The 17,025-nt window shown below is 46.1% G+C and overlaps 1 protein-coding gene across 1 annotated transcript in view; it reads left to right on the top strand.

Annotated features, from left to right (window-relative positions):
• Positions 1-7,597: 7,597 nt before the first annotated feature.
• LOC146178861 (microtubule-associated serine/threonine-protein kinase 3-like) overlaps positions 7,598-17,025 on the top strand; it is a 40,896-nt gene continuing 31,468 nt past the window's right edge. Inside the window, exons 1-3 of the mRNA XM_084580053.1 lie at positions 7,598-7,841; positions 10,913-11,180; positions 12,868-13,033. Coding sequence (XP_084436179.1) covers positions 7,598-7,841; positions 10,913-11,180; positions 12,868-13,033 — 678 coding nt within the window. The remainder of the gene's footprint in view (positions 7,842-10,912; positions 11,181-12,867; positions 13,034-17,025) is intronic.

The following is a 17,025-nucleotide window of genomic DNA, read 5'->3' as shown; positions in this document are numbered from 1 at the left end:
AAAGTTTATTCTCTTTCTCTCTCTCATTTTCCTTTGATCCCCAGCCGAGCGCTTTAGCGCTGTGCCATGCCCCGGGTCATGAAACGCTCTTCATAATTCCGCTTTTCTACCTTGTCTAAGATGTCCAAGAAGAAACCTTGAAAAATAAGCAGGCTAGAAGCGGCCTCGTTCATTTTCGTAATCATAACGCAGGCATGGCACACCACGCAACGCTTATGTGCACTCACGTATGCTTCCAACTGCTAATAGGCATTTAAATAAAGCAAAATTTTGGTGCATAATGTACTGCTTCTTGAAGTACACTCCCCCCTGTTAAGCCTAGCGATAATTCAAGAGGACTAGCGCCACATTTAAAACTAACTTGGGTTAATTTTTGACATCCCCATCAGAGGCTCTCTGCGTTGTTTTCTCATGCCCATATGGCTATAACGAAGGGGTTTCCTTCCAGTCAGTTAATTGAGGCTCTTGTAGCGCACTCGAAGCTTAGACATGGTCGGACCGCAGTTCCGGTAGCAGTCGAAAGAGACAAAACTCTGAGTATTCAGAACCAAGCAATCTCTAAACTTTGATGTCAAGCAGGCCATTTAGCAAACAGAGTTCTTACTCGCTGATTTTTGTTCTCGGCAAAACAGTAACCTTCCATTTCAGCGATATCGGAGAACTAATGTTGATAACATCGCTAACCGCCACCTACTAGTGCAAGTCATTTCTTATTCTGATCTCACTTAAAACATGTCCTCAGCCATGCCTCTGTTTCTTTCTTTTCTTTTTTGTTTAATTCCCTTTTTGCCTTGTTTTCAGTTTGCCCGACGTAAACGAGTTCAACCAGCCACGCCTCGCAAAGCCGTACCAGGGTCTGAGTCACTCGTTCCGTCGGCCACTTTCCAGTGCTCCCTTGAACAGCGCATCGTCTCCACGCCGGTCACGGACGCAGTCCACAAGGTTGTACAGCAACGTGAAATTCCTGATCAACTACTGGGAATTGCGCTCATTTATCCACCATGGCGCTAGTGGGGTCTCCGGTGTCTCCACCACGAGGTGAGCTCTCATGTCTCTCGACTTCTTGTCGCATCCTGGTGCTCATGCGCCGACTGCGCTCGAATGGCATAACGAGCAGCATCCGAAGCGAAAGCAATCCCTGGGTTGTACATAACAAATGCCATAGAAACTCAGCACACAGATTTTTTGGGAACGAACATGCTGTCGAGTGCCACCGAAATTGTTCAAACGGATAGCAGCTCTACGACCTTTCATAGTGTAATCTTGTTTTGAAACGTCTTATTTTTGCCAATTACCTTTGTGGGCGGCGCCCGTTCTTCATGAATTTACCCGGCCAGACGCGATTTCGTCAAACCTTAGATTTCAGTGTTAATCTGAATCGGATAGCATATTTTTCTCTTGGTAGCATGACACGTTATGGATATTCATTAACACTTCTTTTTGGGCGAGTTGGTTCATTTTTGGAAAACTTTGAAAGAGCGCAAACACACACGACCACTAAGGACAAGAGACGAGACGAGACACGTTATGGATATTCTAAGCATTCCTGAGCTAGGGGTAAATGCACAATACGGCGTCTATTGCCTATTCAATTTTGCATCACCCCTTGCTTTTTCGGCAATAAAGCCGTCAGAGCCACTATTGGGCTGGTTCACAAGGACAGGAGGGGGGGGGGGGGGGGGTGGTGGGAGTGGTTTGGTTTCGATGGCACTCTTAACTGAAAGTTGACAGGTTGGCAGCATGTGAGCAGGTTACGCGTGGAAGTTGCGGGTAACAGCACTGTCTTGTCTGAGGATGAATAAAGTCTACAAAATAACCTCACGATGTGAAACAAAACCGCTGAACTACTAGGCAACGTGACGAAGACTATCGATGAGCAATGTGCCTACCCTGTGCTCAACCGAGGCTACTGGTATTTGATTTTTCTTTTTTTTTTCGCTCTTTCCTGCGCGTACACCCTTCCAAATATTTATTATCAACTGTGGCGGTGTAAATGCAAAACGTAAAATGATTTCCTCGGCTGCTCTGCTTGCTTATTATTGGTGTAATTTAACGCATGGCGTGTCGTTCAATAGTACCGTTTCTTTAATGACGAGCCAAATGCCCGATTTAGTCAGAAGTAGCTTACTATCCTCACCGTCTCCTACGACAAAGAGAAACAGCTAGACAAGTTGGAAGAAATGCAAAACTAGCGTGAGCGCATGATAGGGACACAAATGGGACAAAAAGAAACAAAACCGCGGCATAGACATCGCAAACTGGCACTCACGTTCCAACGCAACAACACTCATGTAGCCAAAACGCAACATTCAGCACAATGAACAAGCACTGAGTTCGCACCTTTATGTATTCAGCCCTTATAAAAACTAATTCCTTCTGCAACATCACTACAAATGGATGACTGATGCAGGTATCACCGTGATTCTCTTTGTAAAAAGATACTATAGTTTCTCTTGCTAGTTCATCTGAATGACTAAAGAGAATTACTGTACTCGCATACTTTTTCTCATTTCTAACTCTGACTCTATAGTGGATCTTCTTAGTGACCATAATCAGAGTGGTTGTCATATTTTCAGCGCAGACGTTGAGGATTTATAGACATACCTCAAAGGATTTAATGAAGTTTGTCAAAGCGTGCAACACCCAAGACAATGACGAGGTTGATTTCATAGCAGGGTGTAATGTGTAGGCTGATATGTTTTTGGACATCCTGTGGTTTTCAGTTGTGTTGTAGGGTGGAATGGTCAACATTACATTCAAAAGTCGCATGTTTGCATATAGAATTGCTTGTGGTATTTCTGCTTAGTAATGTGTTTTTGAGCTATGTAGATAGAACTAGTAATGAGAATTCCCTTGGCCTTTTTTTAATTGTTCGTTAAGTGAATGAACATCTGGTTATTTTCAGATGCTCGACTTTAGCCATCGATTACCGGGAAATTGATCATTTATTCGGACAAAATGAGATGGCCTTGAAATTCGCTGCTGAAATTCCCGAGGATGGCAAAATACAATTATGGGACCTGTGTTCAGATGCTGTTACAGGTGATTTATGTTGGCAGTACAAACTGACAACCGTGAAAGGGTTACTGGACTGCAGGTCAGGTGACTCAAAGCTAGTTAAGAATGGCATAGTAGTAGCATGCGTTCGGTCAGCAGTATATAAAACATATACTCAAAAGATTAGTATAAGTTTGACAGAGCAAGTCATTTGGATACAAAAAGTGGTTAACCTGACCACCTTAAAACTAGAGCCTGTGAAAAATAAAAGCGCGGTAAAGGGCGTAAGTAAGCGGAATAATCCCAATTATTCGAAGAAGGTAGTTGTGCAGTATGTCCACCAATCGTCACGTGGTTTAAAAATACACGTAGAAAGTAATTAGGACGTCAAGATTGTTTCCTCTGCACCTCTAAAACTGAGTAGTATTTCTGCACAGCACTAAAGATCTGGGACTACTTACGGCATCAATATGTCGATGTCAGGTTGAACATGGCACACGTAACGCACGTAACGTTCAAGTAACGCAGAAATCTGGGTGAGTTAGTGAACGTTCATGATGTAAAAAATAGCGCGAAGAACACAAGGACAGAAAGGGTGACGTAGACAAGCGCTAACTCGCAACTAAGGTATATTGCTGATTACACGAAATATATACATGGCACACGGAAAAACCACAAATCAAAACAGGTTCCCTCGGGAACTAGTCATGGGTAAAAAACCAACGCAGCAACAAGTGTCACTCATCAAGGAAAAAAATCGGGAAGAAAACATTTGTCATTAATGCTGCATGACGGAAGCTAAAAAAAACATGCTCACAATCTGCCAAATTTACCGACGGCTGGCTGATACACAGATCGTAACTGATACGTATGTAGGCCTCCACAATTTCGCGGGCCAGCTGGTCAGGGTGTTTGAAAAGTATACATGCGCTTTCAAAGATAGGTTTGCAACTAATCGCTTGTGTTCTACCTTTACCCGGACAATAATCAAACGCACGGCAATACTCTGGGAAATTGCCAAACCTGTCTTTAAGCGAATTTCGATGCTCGCCAAGCCTCACATTAAGGCAGCGTCCTGTCTGTCCTATGTACACCGCTCCGCATAACAGCGGGAACTTGTAAACAACGCCAACGGAACAGGGATGTTGTTGTTGTTGTTGTTGTTGAAAACTTTTATTGTCCAATAGAGAAGGACCACACCGCCTGGGCCGCTCTGTCTCACCCCCCTGTAAGGGGGAGGGGACTTAGCGGCCCAGCCGCACGGGATGGTCGCATTAGGTGCTGGCCGGTTTGGTTTCGCCGGCGGCCTCTGCTGCCAGTTGGACGGCGGTGAGTTGGAGCTCAGGGTCCGAGCTTCGCAATAAGGTTTCCCATGTCGTTTTCTTCGTTCGCCGCCACTTTCTTGTCGGTTCCGGATTTGTGAACACAAACTGGCCAACTTCTTCGGACCGTAAAAAAATCACTGGAATACCATAACTGCTTGCCACTTTCTTCAGGCCATGCGCCATTCTGTGCTCATAGGGCACCACGCCGACCTTCTGGCGCTCACGCTCACCATTATTTGTCTCACGCCCCCGTCTTGACCCATCGCACTAACTTATCGCAGGTCATCGAGATTACATGCTTTGGGTACCAGAATCCTTTTGTCTGGTGGCCTGTGCAGAGGCCATCTTCGCGCTATTTTTACATCATGGCTTAAGTTACTTTTATGCAAAGTTGATGTGTATAAGCTGCCGCTTGAAAGGCAAGCGGGCCTTTCATAACTGGTTCACAGGAAGAAAAAGGCGCAGTGTTTGTCGCATTTGTTTCTGTGGCCACCTGAATCGCGCCGTAAGGGAAAGAAGGTGGGAGTGAAAGTGGAGCTGATTACGAGATACAACGCCGACAGTGACGACGACGCGAAACCCAGAAATGGGCGCGAAAGAGCTGGGCTCTAAAATAAGAGAGAGAAATAAAGACGCACACCGCAACAGCGTCCGCCACCGAAGCGGTTGCGGGTGCAATGACGGCTTACAACAGGTACACCCACGGTGACAGGCTGACTCCCGCCACAAATGGGGGGGGGGGGGGGGGGGCTACTATTCCCAGCCCCGTTGGACCAGGAGCAGCAACCCTCACCCCCCCCCCCCCCCCCCCATCCCCACCTATTCGTATTCTTTCTTTTCGGTATATATATATATCCCAGTCCGGTGGCCAACGAGTTTGAACCCCTTGTTATCACCGTCTGTATAAAATGCAGGACCGCGATTTGACGCCGAACTTTCGAGGTGATGTTAGAAATTCCGACGTCACGGAGCACAAAACTGCTATTGGGTCGGGAGGTGGGTGGTTGGTCCTCCTTCGCGTAATTCCGTCTCCTCAACGACAGGGTTCCGCAACATTTTTCTTCCCATTGCATGGTTACCTCTCAGCGGGTTAAACGGCGATTGTTACCTAGAGATGTGTCTGAACGCAACCTAAAGGTAACATACACACACTGCATGCAGGCGATGGTTACGGTGAAGGCAATTGGAATAGCGTTACTGTTGTCATGCCGTCACTTCGTGGCTCTGTTCACGGCTGGTTTTGCGGCTACTAAAAATTAAAAACATCACATAATGCAACCTAAAGGGGAACACATCCCAGGCGAGATCTTAGTAGCTTAATTCAACGTTGCAACTTAAAAAAACAAATCTGAAAAAAAAAGCACCACTTACAGGATTCGAACAGGTGCTTTATTCGCTCAGTGTTCAGATAAGCTGGGTCAATCCACTGCGCCACTGATTTTATTTTGCTTAATGCCTAATTTATAATTAGATTGTACCCCATAAAGAACATTACTCCACAAATACACAACATGAGTTAAAACCACGCGATTCGGGCTGCGTAATCTATTACAAATCAGGCATGTGCAGCAGCACTTCCATTCTCAGAATCCACTCAGGCAGTTCGTCTAGTGTCTTGAAAACATCAATAACACTCGCAACGGCTTCACGAAAATACTGCCGTATTTTCCTCGCTAAACGTCTGCATGCCTGAAAGCCTTTCTGGATCGCCAGATACTGTGCAGGCCCAATAACATGATTATGTCCAGCGGTAGCCCATCATCGTCTTCAATTGGTAAAAATCGAATTCCGAATGCATCCACGGGTAGATCTTTTTTAATCGTTCGTTGTAGAATGCCCCAGAAGAAAAAGGCTTCCCAACAGTCTAAGAAAACGTGTTCGATAGTTTCGGCAAATGAAACAGTGATTTCCTCAAGGTACAAACAAAGCCTTCATTTCTCTTATTTCTTGTTACCAAGATATGATGCGCGTTAAAAGTACTGCGTAGTTCTCGTGTTAATGTGCAGATTGCACCGTGTGTTCACCATGTTTGTGTGGGGAAGTACTTGGGAGCGCACCCACCGAACCAGCTTGTTTCATCGCGTCCGTTCTGGAGGAGTTGGTTTAGCGCATTTGTATTTGCGCCAAGTGGTTAACCGTTTTATGTTCTTTCGTGATACGAAGGACCCATTTTTAAAAACTGTGTGTCAGGTTAGGTTAAGCAAAGTGTATCAAATCTAGTTGTAAGTTCGGCGAGCATGCAAGGGAGGATTTTCGGAATCCTTAAAGAAGTGTACATGTCATATGTCGTCTATTGCAAGCCCATTTTTTATTTGAATGTTTATCAACTGTGACGCGAAAGAAACTTCATAGCGACTTGTGCGATGTCATTCTCCCGATCCCATTTTACAGATCGTTGTACTGTGCAGGTCCATGGAACTCAGTCCTTAAACGAGTAAAAAATATGGCCGTACCAGGGGGAGCAAAAACTTTTTTTTTCAAGCTCTATAGCAATACACTAGAATTTAAGACTTAATTAGATCACTGCGTCACTGGAGCTACGAGTGCGGCAGGCTTTAAATGCCCTCTTCTTCATTTTTACAATATTTCCGCTATCTGTCGCTAGGTGAAGCTGCTCAGAGGACCCTTGAGTGAACGGAATCATGCCCCTTGGCACTACGGGGCTAGCCTGCCACCATATTTGTATCTGTTGTAGGTCGTCATTGCACCCGCTACCGTTCCGGTGGTGGACGACGGCTGTTGCGACGCGCGTCTTTCTCCCCATTTTCTATTTTTCTTCTTCTTTATTTTCTCTTCAGTCCCCAAGAGGCAGAGGCGGTGACTCAGCTACAGAACCATTTTCTTTTCTTTCTTTCTTCTTCCTTCAGCCGCAACAACAACAGCGTAACTACGCGGGGGATCAGCACCGTCGACTTTTGATATCCCAAATCATGTCAGTCGGCGATCTTCAAACGGCTATTGTGACCGAAACATTTGCCGCAGGAAACGTTGAGCTCTACACAACTGCTATCTAAATTTGGCTCGTAGCTTTCATTTCGGATATAATGTAAGAGCATACCGCATATACCGACGGCGGTGGTTAACCACGTGACAGGCGTTCCTTGGCGCTTACACGGTAAGACTCACTATGCCTCGTACACAGCGTATTTCACTCATCACCTTTTTGATTGCGTATCCGTGCTTCGCGCCATAAGCAGTGCGTACTTCCGAACCACCTTGTATGCGAGACGCAATATGACGGATCATCCCTCGCACAAAACGCAGGTGGCCCCGCCATGGAGGAGAAGAAGCGGTCGGCGGCCAAGGTCGTCACCACGCTTTTCCCGCGCATCCCCAAGGTCACCACTCTGTTGCTGGAGTTCTTTATCAAACGTGAGAGCGGCATTGAGCTCACCCGAGAGCCCCTGCTGCACTTCTGCCAGGAGGAAGTCGTCTTGGCCGCGCAAGACATACTCGACAAGCTTAACGAGCAAGTCATCACCTACCAGGACGTCCGCGACACGGCGGAGAACTTGATCGGTGAGACCGCAACACATTTGTCTTGGAGTCGTAGCACTGATGACTGTCGAGGAGTGTGAAGAAGCTACGCGGCTGAATTCAGTTATTCGTATACTTTGGCCATCTCATTATCACAATCCCCGACATAAGTCCACAGCAGGACTAGGGTCGCTCACATTCATGTAAAGGTAGGCAATTCTTGAATTGACACGGCAGGTGTGTTTTCCACTGCACACAGCGACGATACTGATAATGATACTTCGTCCCAGCACCACATGCACCAATTTATTTCACAAACTTCCTGGTTTCATCCTCCCTATTACGTTTCCTTCACTCGGAATCCGATTGTTTGTTAGGATGGATCAATAGTCCCCTTCTTTCATGTTACGTATCAGCAAGGCGACGAAAAAGCTTATAGTTGTTACTGCATTTTTCTGTTGCTTCAATGGCCCAAGGGGTTACAAGGACAAAACGAGCTAACGGTTGTGCGTTGTTCAACTACCAAGTCAAACACACGGATATGAGGGTCATACTGAGCATTTATGTCATTTTTTATTGCAATAGCTTTAGAAGTGCTATTGTGTAGAAAATCCGTCCTCATCGGCAATTCCAGCTTTGCGAGCGAAAGATTAGCGTCAGGTACGTCATTCTCTAGCAGCACTGATTATTCGATGTGATTGTGGGACCGATCACATGCTTTCGCAAACCTTGGTGAAGGCGCGCTGCATTAATTTCAAATGAAGCCCGCTTCCAGAACCGATTCTTGACAGTAATTTCGACCACGTTAATGACCCCTAGGTGGACGTTGTTGCGACTGTAGGAAGAAGGAAAAGAAAATGCACGGGTCTGCTACTGGCTCTGTAGCTGAGCCACCTCCGCTGCCTCGTGTGGACACAAGAGAAAATAGACAAGAAAAAAGAAAAGGGAGAGAAAGATGCGCGTCGCAACTGCCGTCGTCCACCACCGAAACGGTGCCGGGTGCAATGACGCCTTACAAGTAATAAAAATTCGATGGCAGGCTAGCCCCCGCCGCAAGCGGCGTTGACCTACCAGTCCCAGCCCCGTAGGGCCAGAAACAGCCACCCTTCGCCTGAATGAATAGGTGGAAGAAATTACTCCGGAGCCCTCTACTACGGCTTCTATTTCTTTCTTTCAGCTTTCACTCCCATCTTCTTTCCTTCCGTTGCGTCGCGGTTCAGGGGCCCGCTGACAAAAATGTTTTGTTTGGTTTGGTTTGTGGGGTTTAATATCTTAAAGCAACTCAGGCTATGGAGAGACGCCGTAGTGGAGGACTCCGGAAATATCGACCACTTGGGGTTCTTTAACGTGCGCTGACATCGCACAGCACACGGGCGACTCGCTTTTTGCCTCCATCAAAAAGCTGCCGCCGAGGCCGGGATTCGATCCCGCGTCTTTGGGAACAGTAGTCGAGCGCCGTAACCACTGCGCCACCACGGCTTTTTTTTCCCCTTTATTTCCGAAGTATACATGAACAACAAATGGTTACACTAAACCCTTATGGCATCCGGTTTTTACCGGTGGAGAACGAAGACGTACCCTATGATTGAATAATGCTTCTGGGCCTCCACAGCTTGTGGAAAACACGAATGCAAGTAAGGCATGAAGATATTAACATTCGCAGTGTACGTGAAAATTTTGTTGAAAGGGCTGTTTATCTACGGGAATGTATCTGCGCGCTCCCTGACCCACCACAGTGGGCAGAAGTTCTGGATGACCTGGTAAAATTGAAGAAATTTTAACCTCACACGCGTCAGCTCAGGGGCAGCTGAAGTGTTTTATTAACTGCGCCACCACGGCGGGGCAGAAAGAAATGTACATATTTTTACTAAAGAAAAAAATGTATGGCAGATACTGCGCCTTTTTTTTCCCCTGTGAATCAAATGTTATGATTACGAGAAAGAAAATCAATTCCTCTACGCGCGTGCATCCCCGTGACTGACAGCTAAGCTGATCCCGCCGGGCGTCCAATGTAGGCATCCGTTCTGCGCCGATTCCACACAGCATCCACAAGCAGACGCAGTAAAGCCGGAATCAGCGGCGTTTGAAACACAATGCTTTCCCCTCACCGCACTTTAGTAGAGTTACTCGCACTTTACTGAAGTGCCCCCTAGAAGAAGGTTTATTAAGTCTGGCTCTCAATGACCGGATTATATTTGTTATAACCGACAATGCGCTGTAACATCATTGTTATAAGCGGTGCATTATTCCATAGAAAATATGCAAACGCTCACGTTGCGGTAATAATAAATTTTTATATCTGATGTATTGGTCTAACTGGTATTGTTATAAGTGGGTGGTACTTTATTAAATACTTGCCCTGCTCACCTATGAAAGTAATCTCATTTGCTTTCTTATGTCCTCGTTTGTCAATGTCTTGCTGCGTTACGTACATAGATTTCGTCTTTTCGACCACAAGGCGCATTCAATAATAATAATAATAATAATAATAATAATAATAATAATAATAATAATAATAATAATAATAATAATAATAATAATAATAATAATAATAATAATAATAATAATAATAATAATAATAATAATAATAATAATTGGTCCACAGGAAGGGAAAGGCGCAGTATCTGTCACACTTGCTCTGTGGACACCTGAACCGCGCCGTAAGGGAAGGAATGAAGGTGGGAGTGAAGGTGGAAGCAAACAGGCTTTATGCACTTCTCACGTCCGTTTCCTCTCCTTGACCTTCTCTATGATAGTAAATAGTAACTCGCGTTTGATCAAGCCCTAAGACGCCCGACTACTGTGCCGGAGTACCCGGGTTCGAACCCGACCTCGGCGGCTGCGTTTCGATAGAGGCGAAACGAAGAGGCGTCGTGTGCTGTGCGATGTCAGCGCACGTTAGATCCCCAGGTGGTCGAAATTACTCCATTACGGCTCCTCTTTCTCCCTTTCCACTTTCACTCCCATCTTCCTCCCTTCCCTTACGGCGCGGTTGCGGTGTCCACAGAAATCAAGTGAGACAGTTACCGCGCCTTTCCCTTCCTATAAATAAATCAGTTTTTTTTTATCAAGCCCTACACACCCTGGCACTTGCTGTATCTTCGGCTTCCTAGGCCTGCACAACTTGGTGTACAAGAAGGCCATGGACATAGCTAAGGAGCTGGGTGACAGCATCCGCAAGCTGCTCGTCATCGTGGGCGAGCTAGCCACGTCTCTGGAGAAAGTGTCGGACGTGCCTCCCACAGACTGGATGGGTGTGGGTGATACCGTGTTGGCGAAGACCGCCAAGCTCAACATGGCCGAGATTGCGCCCTTCTGGACGTACATCCCCAAGATGAAGGACTTCCATTGCGTAAAGCTTCTTGGCGCTGGAGGATTCGGGTGAGTCCGAGCCATTTCTCTCACTGTTATAGTGATAGAAGCCAGGGTGCATTTTAATGCGATATTGTTGAAGCTCCTATATGGCAGAAAAGCGGCTGTCGGCGTTGTAGTTGTAACGCGAAAGTGTGAATAATGTAAAAAGAAAGCAAAGTTCTGCAGAAACCCGTGGAGTCGAACACGGTTCCTTCGCAGTGCGAGGCTAGCACGCAACCACTCCGCCACAAAATTTTTTTTTCTTTATTGCCAAATTTATAATGAGATTTTACACATAAAGAACATCACTCCACAAACACACAACATGGGTTAAAACCACGCTATTTGGGCTGCGTGATTTATTACAAATCAGACCATTTGCAGCAACACTTCCATTCTAGGAAGCCACTCACGCACTTCGTCTTGTATCTTGAAAACATCAATAGCACTCGCAACGGCTTCACGAAAATACTGCCGTATTTTCCTCGCATCACAGAGGTGAAGGTGCTATTCTGTGAGTATGTGACCAACCGCCATAACTATACGTTCGGTAAAAAGAAACCAATCTGGGCTTTTCTTTTTTTTTTTTTTTGCTCTTATAGAGATATCATAGCGCTCTTCGCAGCCATGGAGTAATAGTTTTCTTTTTGTGGGCGCGGAGAGGGATTACGGGTTAAGGGGGATGAAGAGCCGTAATATGAGCTCAGAACATCGTTTCTAAATCAACAGTTGCTTTCACAAAACAACAGTGTTTAACGGCAAAATTTCTACAAAAATTACGTTCCTCGTCACGTCTCAATGAAACAATGCAAGGCGCAAATGACGATGCCTTGTTCCTGTATACATTACACAAGAAAGGAAACTGTGGTTAATTGATGACTGGAGCCTCCTCAGAAATTCTACTGTCGCTTAATCAACGCAAGTAAAGTAAAAAACACGTTGTTGTAATCGCGGCCAATGTCATCGAACATATGATACTATAAAAACACATTTATATCTGCTTGTTACTGAAAAAAGGACACGAAGCCGACGTTCAGATTGGATCGATTTTGGCGGCTTCATGGTGGCCCACACACATATCAAAGTTTCGCCATAGTAGGTGTGGGCCATTAAGGCAAATTGTGCGCTGAAGAGTCATATAGAAGCACAAAAGTCGAAAGTGTCTCCAAACAGTTACAAATTAGCGCGGCCTATCAGTGATGGTTGTTTGCACGTTTTTTAAGTTTGTTTTTGGTCGCTAAACTGCGGTATATTCCTTCATTGTTTATAAAAAAATGTCTTATTTAGACTGTCATCTGCTTGCTCCTCGTAACCTGGATAGATAATCGTTAACATACTTCTACCTTCATCAGAAAGCCATATGTTTTAATTTATTGCTTGTCTGAAGCAGCTCCTCTTCTCCTCTGTCTAGTTTATTGCGGGCTACATATAATTTAGCTCTATAAAAAGGGTAGGGCAAATTCCCACAGCCCATATCGGTTTAGAACGTTAGGCACCATAACACCTTCGTTCTATGCACGATTCCTCTTATGCGACGCAGATTCAAAAATTAGTATTCGTTTAAATGCAGTTAAACCAAGTTTGACCAGTGACAGCCCTATTTTGCTTCTTTTTGCTGTAATACCTAGTTCAGCTGACGTAATCGCGCGCCTATCACGTGAGATCTGACTTTGCTGAGAAAAGGGCAGGTATATATTGTCTTGTTTCCTTCCAGAGCCGTGTACAAGGCCATATACAAACCCACCAGCCTCGTGTGCACAATTAAGCTCGTGCCGTGTGACAAATTCCAGCGTCACAAGCAGGCCTGCGTGGACAAAGTCACCGCATCCATAATCAGAAACCCCTTCTTGGTCAGGTACTATGCCTGCTACTGCACACGGGTAAGCAGCTAATCAAGTACGCGCTTCAATTTTCACCTATTATAAGCGCGCGCCAGCTACAAGCAAAGGTGCACAGTGAGCCAGCGGGGCCACCCACACATCTTGAAGTTTAAGGCGATGCCTTCTTGGCGTTTATGTACCTATTCTTTGACACGATGTCGTAAGGGTCCCGTGTCGCAGACAAGTCGGCGTTGGCACTGTCGTGGTTGCAACGGGAAACTCAACTCCTTTAGACGCATGTGACTTCGTATCAAAATTCTAGTGCCACCGCAGAGTGCAGGCTTGTGCCATACCATTTAGCTTCCTACTTAGCCCGCATGTGCTGGTCAAGTTGAAGGCTAGTTTTTAACGAAGATTCGAGCAGACGAGATATTTATCTCTGATTGCATGCTGTTAATTGTATGCGTGCTTTGTATGTGTACTGTGGGATATCCGAGCACGTTAAAAAAAGCAAATGGTCCAAATTTCCGGAGCCCTCCACTAGGGCAGTCCTCGTAGCGTGAGGGGTTTTGGTACTTTAATGTCTGCAAACAAACGAGACTATATAATAAAACGCGGAATAAAAAAATGGTGTTAAAGGCGCTGTCGCGTCTTCTCATAGGGCAAAGCATATATTTCGCTCCAGTTTTTCTCATGTTGTCATTGGTGAGAGGCCATTTTATGCCCTAACACACTATCAGTAATGAGCAATACACGTAGAGACCTAGCTCTTAAATCAACCTTGACGTCAGAGGCTGGTAGCGACGAATAGTGGGCGGGGTAAAGAATGGGTTACATTTGATTAGTGAAAGCGATGTAGAAGAACATGAACGCAACAAAAGATGTAGACATGAACGGTGCACTGTTACGTACGTACATATTCTCGCTCGCACCCATAAGCTCTATCGCACAGACTCTCAACAATCCACACTTCTGCACAGAATGAGGCCGGCGGCTATCTGCGTCCTCTCTTTCATTCCTGTTGATCTCGATACTTGCTTTTTCCTCGGTTGCAACGGAAAGTCTGGAAAATTAAGTATGAGGAACAGAAAATTACCGGCCTATAAATGCTGTGAAAGGAGACCAGGTAGAGAAACAATGTCGTGACGGCAAGGCAAGGTCTGTCATGTGTGGCATTTATTTTGATGGCAAACCGAGGCGCGTGCCGGAAGTGGCACCGCGGGATGATGATGATGACATGTAAAAGCAAAGATGATGATCCAGGGAAGGCTCAAACAATCTTCCCTGGTGGTCGGAAGCAGCCACGCTGGCTTCTCCTAAGCAACATATCCACCGTGGCGCACAAATGGCTTGAAACGAGACACGTGAACAATTCCACTACCACCCCGCCGGGGTGGCGCAGTGGTTATGGCGCTCGACTACTGTTCCCAAGGACGCGGGATCGAATCCCGGCCTCGGCGGTCGCTTTTCGATGGAGGCGAAAAGCAAGGCGCCCGTGTGCTGTGCGATGTCAGTGCACGTTAAAGAACCCCAGGTGGTCGAAATTTCCGGAGTCCTCCACTACGGCGTCTCTCATAGCCTGAGTTGCTTTGGGACGTTAAACCCCACAAACCAAACCAAACCAATTCCACTACCACGGTGACGTCTATCTGGTGGGGGATCAGCAGGTGTGACTCGGTAGTTTACTGGAGAAGTTTGGTTGATGACCTTGTAGAGACCAAAGTAGCGGTGCTGAAATTTGTCACTAAGGCCAGGGGTGTGCAGTGGTGTGTTAAGTAGTACTTCGTCACCAGGACGGAAAGACACAACTCACGGCTCACAACGGCTCGCCAATACAAGCATATTTTGTTTTATTTTCAGGCAAAAGCATTTAATGGCTCATACTCGCGGCGTTCGGTCACACTATAGCTCTCAATCAAATGACGTCATGATGCCGTCATCAGAAAAATAGAAATCCTTTCTCCAATGGGATTCAAACCTCTATCCCTCGGATTCCCAGCCGAGCGCTTTAACCAACTACGCTACGCCCGGGATCGTGAAAAAGCATATCATACTTCTGCTTGTCTGCCGTGAGGATGGTAGTAGCGAGGATAATGATGCTGCAATTAGTGATAATGACGACGATGACAGTACCAACGATAATGAGGGTGAATGTATTTGAGAATAATTATGAGAACAAACGTGATGCAGCAGCAATGCTCAGGTTTTCGCATTTCTGCAGTTTAGATTCAACAGTGCTCTCGTAATTTTCCTTCGTTTCATTCTTTCTATCTCTCTTTCTAATTGGTTTCTCTTTCTTTGTTTTTATTCTCTCACCTTTCTACAGGGTGCGGTTGAGGTGTTACGGAAAGTTGAAGTTACAGCACCCTTCCTTTTCCTCAAAAAGCAAACCTAGCCGGTATGCCTCGCCGCATATTTGGTTTTGACCAAGACCTTCATAGAGGCCAGTTGCTTGCAATACTTAACCAAGCACCCCGCCGCGGTCGTGCAGTGGTTATGGCCCTCGACTACTGTGCCCAAGGTTTAAGGATCGAATCTCGGCCTCGGTGGCCATGTTTTGATGGTTTGATGCAGACAAAAAGCTATGCTGTGCGATTCAGGGCACGTAGAGAACTTCAGGTGGTCGAAATTTCCAGAGCACTCTACTATGTCACCCTTAATAGCCTGAGTCGCATCGGGACTGCAAACGCCAAACCAAACCAGACCACATTTACACTAGTAATGGTGCCTCGCTGTAGCCAAGATACCTTAATCGAGGCGGTCTGGACCAAATCCGGATTCTCGCCTTGGTGGCTTGGTGGCTATGATGTTTGAATACTAGGCCCGAGGGCTCTTCTTTGTCTCCGGTCGTGGAGTTTTTATGGAGGCTAAGTGCAAGGAGTCCTCGTAAGGAGTGATGATAAATATTCAAATTTTATCGAAATTCGCCACCTACCACCACGGCGTCCCTCATAGCCTGAGTCACTAGAGAAGGCAGTGCTACGGATGTGCTGCGAAGCAAATTACTTCAGTTTCGACAAAACAATCACACAAGCGCCCTTTCACTCTTCGTAAACCATTCAACGGCGCCGCCTTTAGGCAATTGACGGAGGAGCGAGGGAGAGAGAAAAAAATCCGATGACTGCGGGCTTCCGATATATTTTGACTATCCGGAGTTCATAATTACCAGGCACTGACATTGCGGCTGTGCTGTGCAGCAATAGCAGTACTATCGGACTTGGCTGTGTGTGGGGGGGGGGGGGGGGGACGTCAGATCTTTCATTAAGAGTGTGTCCAAGATTAAGTTAACCTTTAGTTGCAATAAGCAGGCGGGTACCAACAATCGACTACTGAATGCATGATAATTACCTAGCGGCAGAACACAAATTTCCGTGATCAGGCTGCTGGTCAACTTATCAAATTCAACCCGTGATGAAAAAAAAAGTATCTGCCTTGCCAGCTTTCCATGATGTCGAGGGGCAGTCGTTTTCTTCATAGTACAATTCGTCAGTAACATCAAATGGTAACAAAAGCCTCTGGCAGTACAAGAAACGTATAATCATGCAGTGGTTGTATAAAGTTCTGTGCACGATACTATCGAGGAGATACGCCTCCACGCCGCACGAAACCGCGTAGACCCATCACAGATCAATAGCTAGAAACCCCTTTTAGATGTCAAAGGTGTGCTTACACTCTCCGTAGCGTGCTAGTCAGTCCAGCATTTAGTGGGCCGAAATCGAGCCACCATTTACGCGTGCTGAGAGTACGTGCTTGCAGCTGTTGAAGGTAACCGGTTAGCAGACTGATGATGTGTATGTTTCTTAACGTTGCAGCCGCTCACTCTCTTTCGGTGGTTATGTTGCTTCGGTGTGCTTTCAACAGCGCTGCTTAGAAGTGACTGCTTTGGCCGGTTTTCTGGACCAAGGGCGGAGGGAAGCATTTTCCTTGACCGGAGCTCGGACAGAATAAATGCGAATAGCGAGACGGTCAATGAAAGGATATAATGGCGCACGATCTGCAGGCGGCCATTGCCTGCTCCTAAGCAATAAAAGGAAAGGACAACCTGCCATATA

Source organism: Amblyomma maculatum, chromosome 9 (assembly GCF_055883805.1).
Source record: "Amblyomma maculatum isolate TAMU_Amacu chromosome 9, ASM5588380v1, whole genome shotgun sequence".
Classification (NCBI taxonomy): Eukaryota; Metazoa; Arthropoda; class Arachnida; order Ixodida; family Ixodidae; genus Amblyomma; species Amblyomma maculatum.
This window is presented reverse-complemented; position numbering and strand designations above follow the sequence as displayed.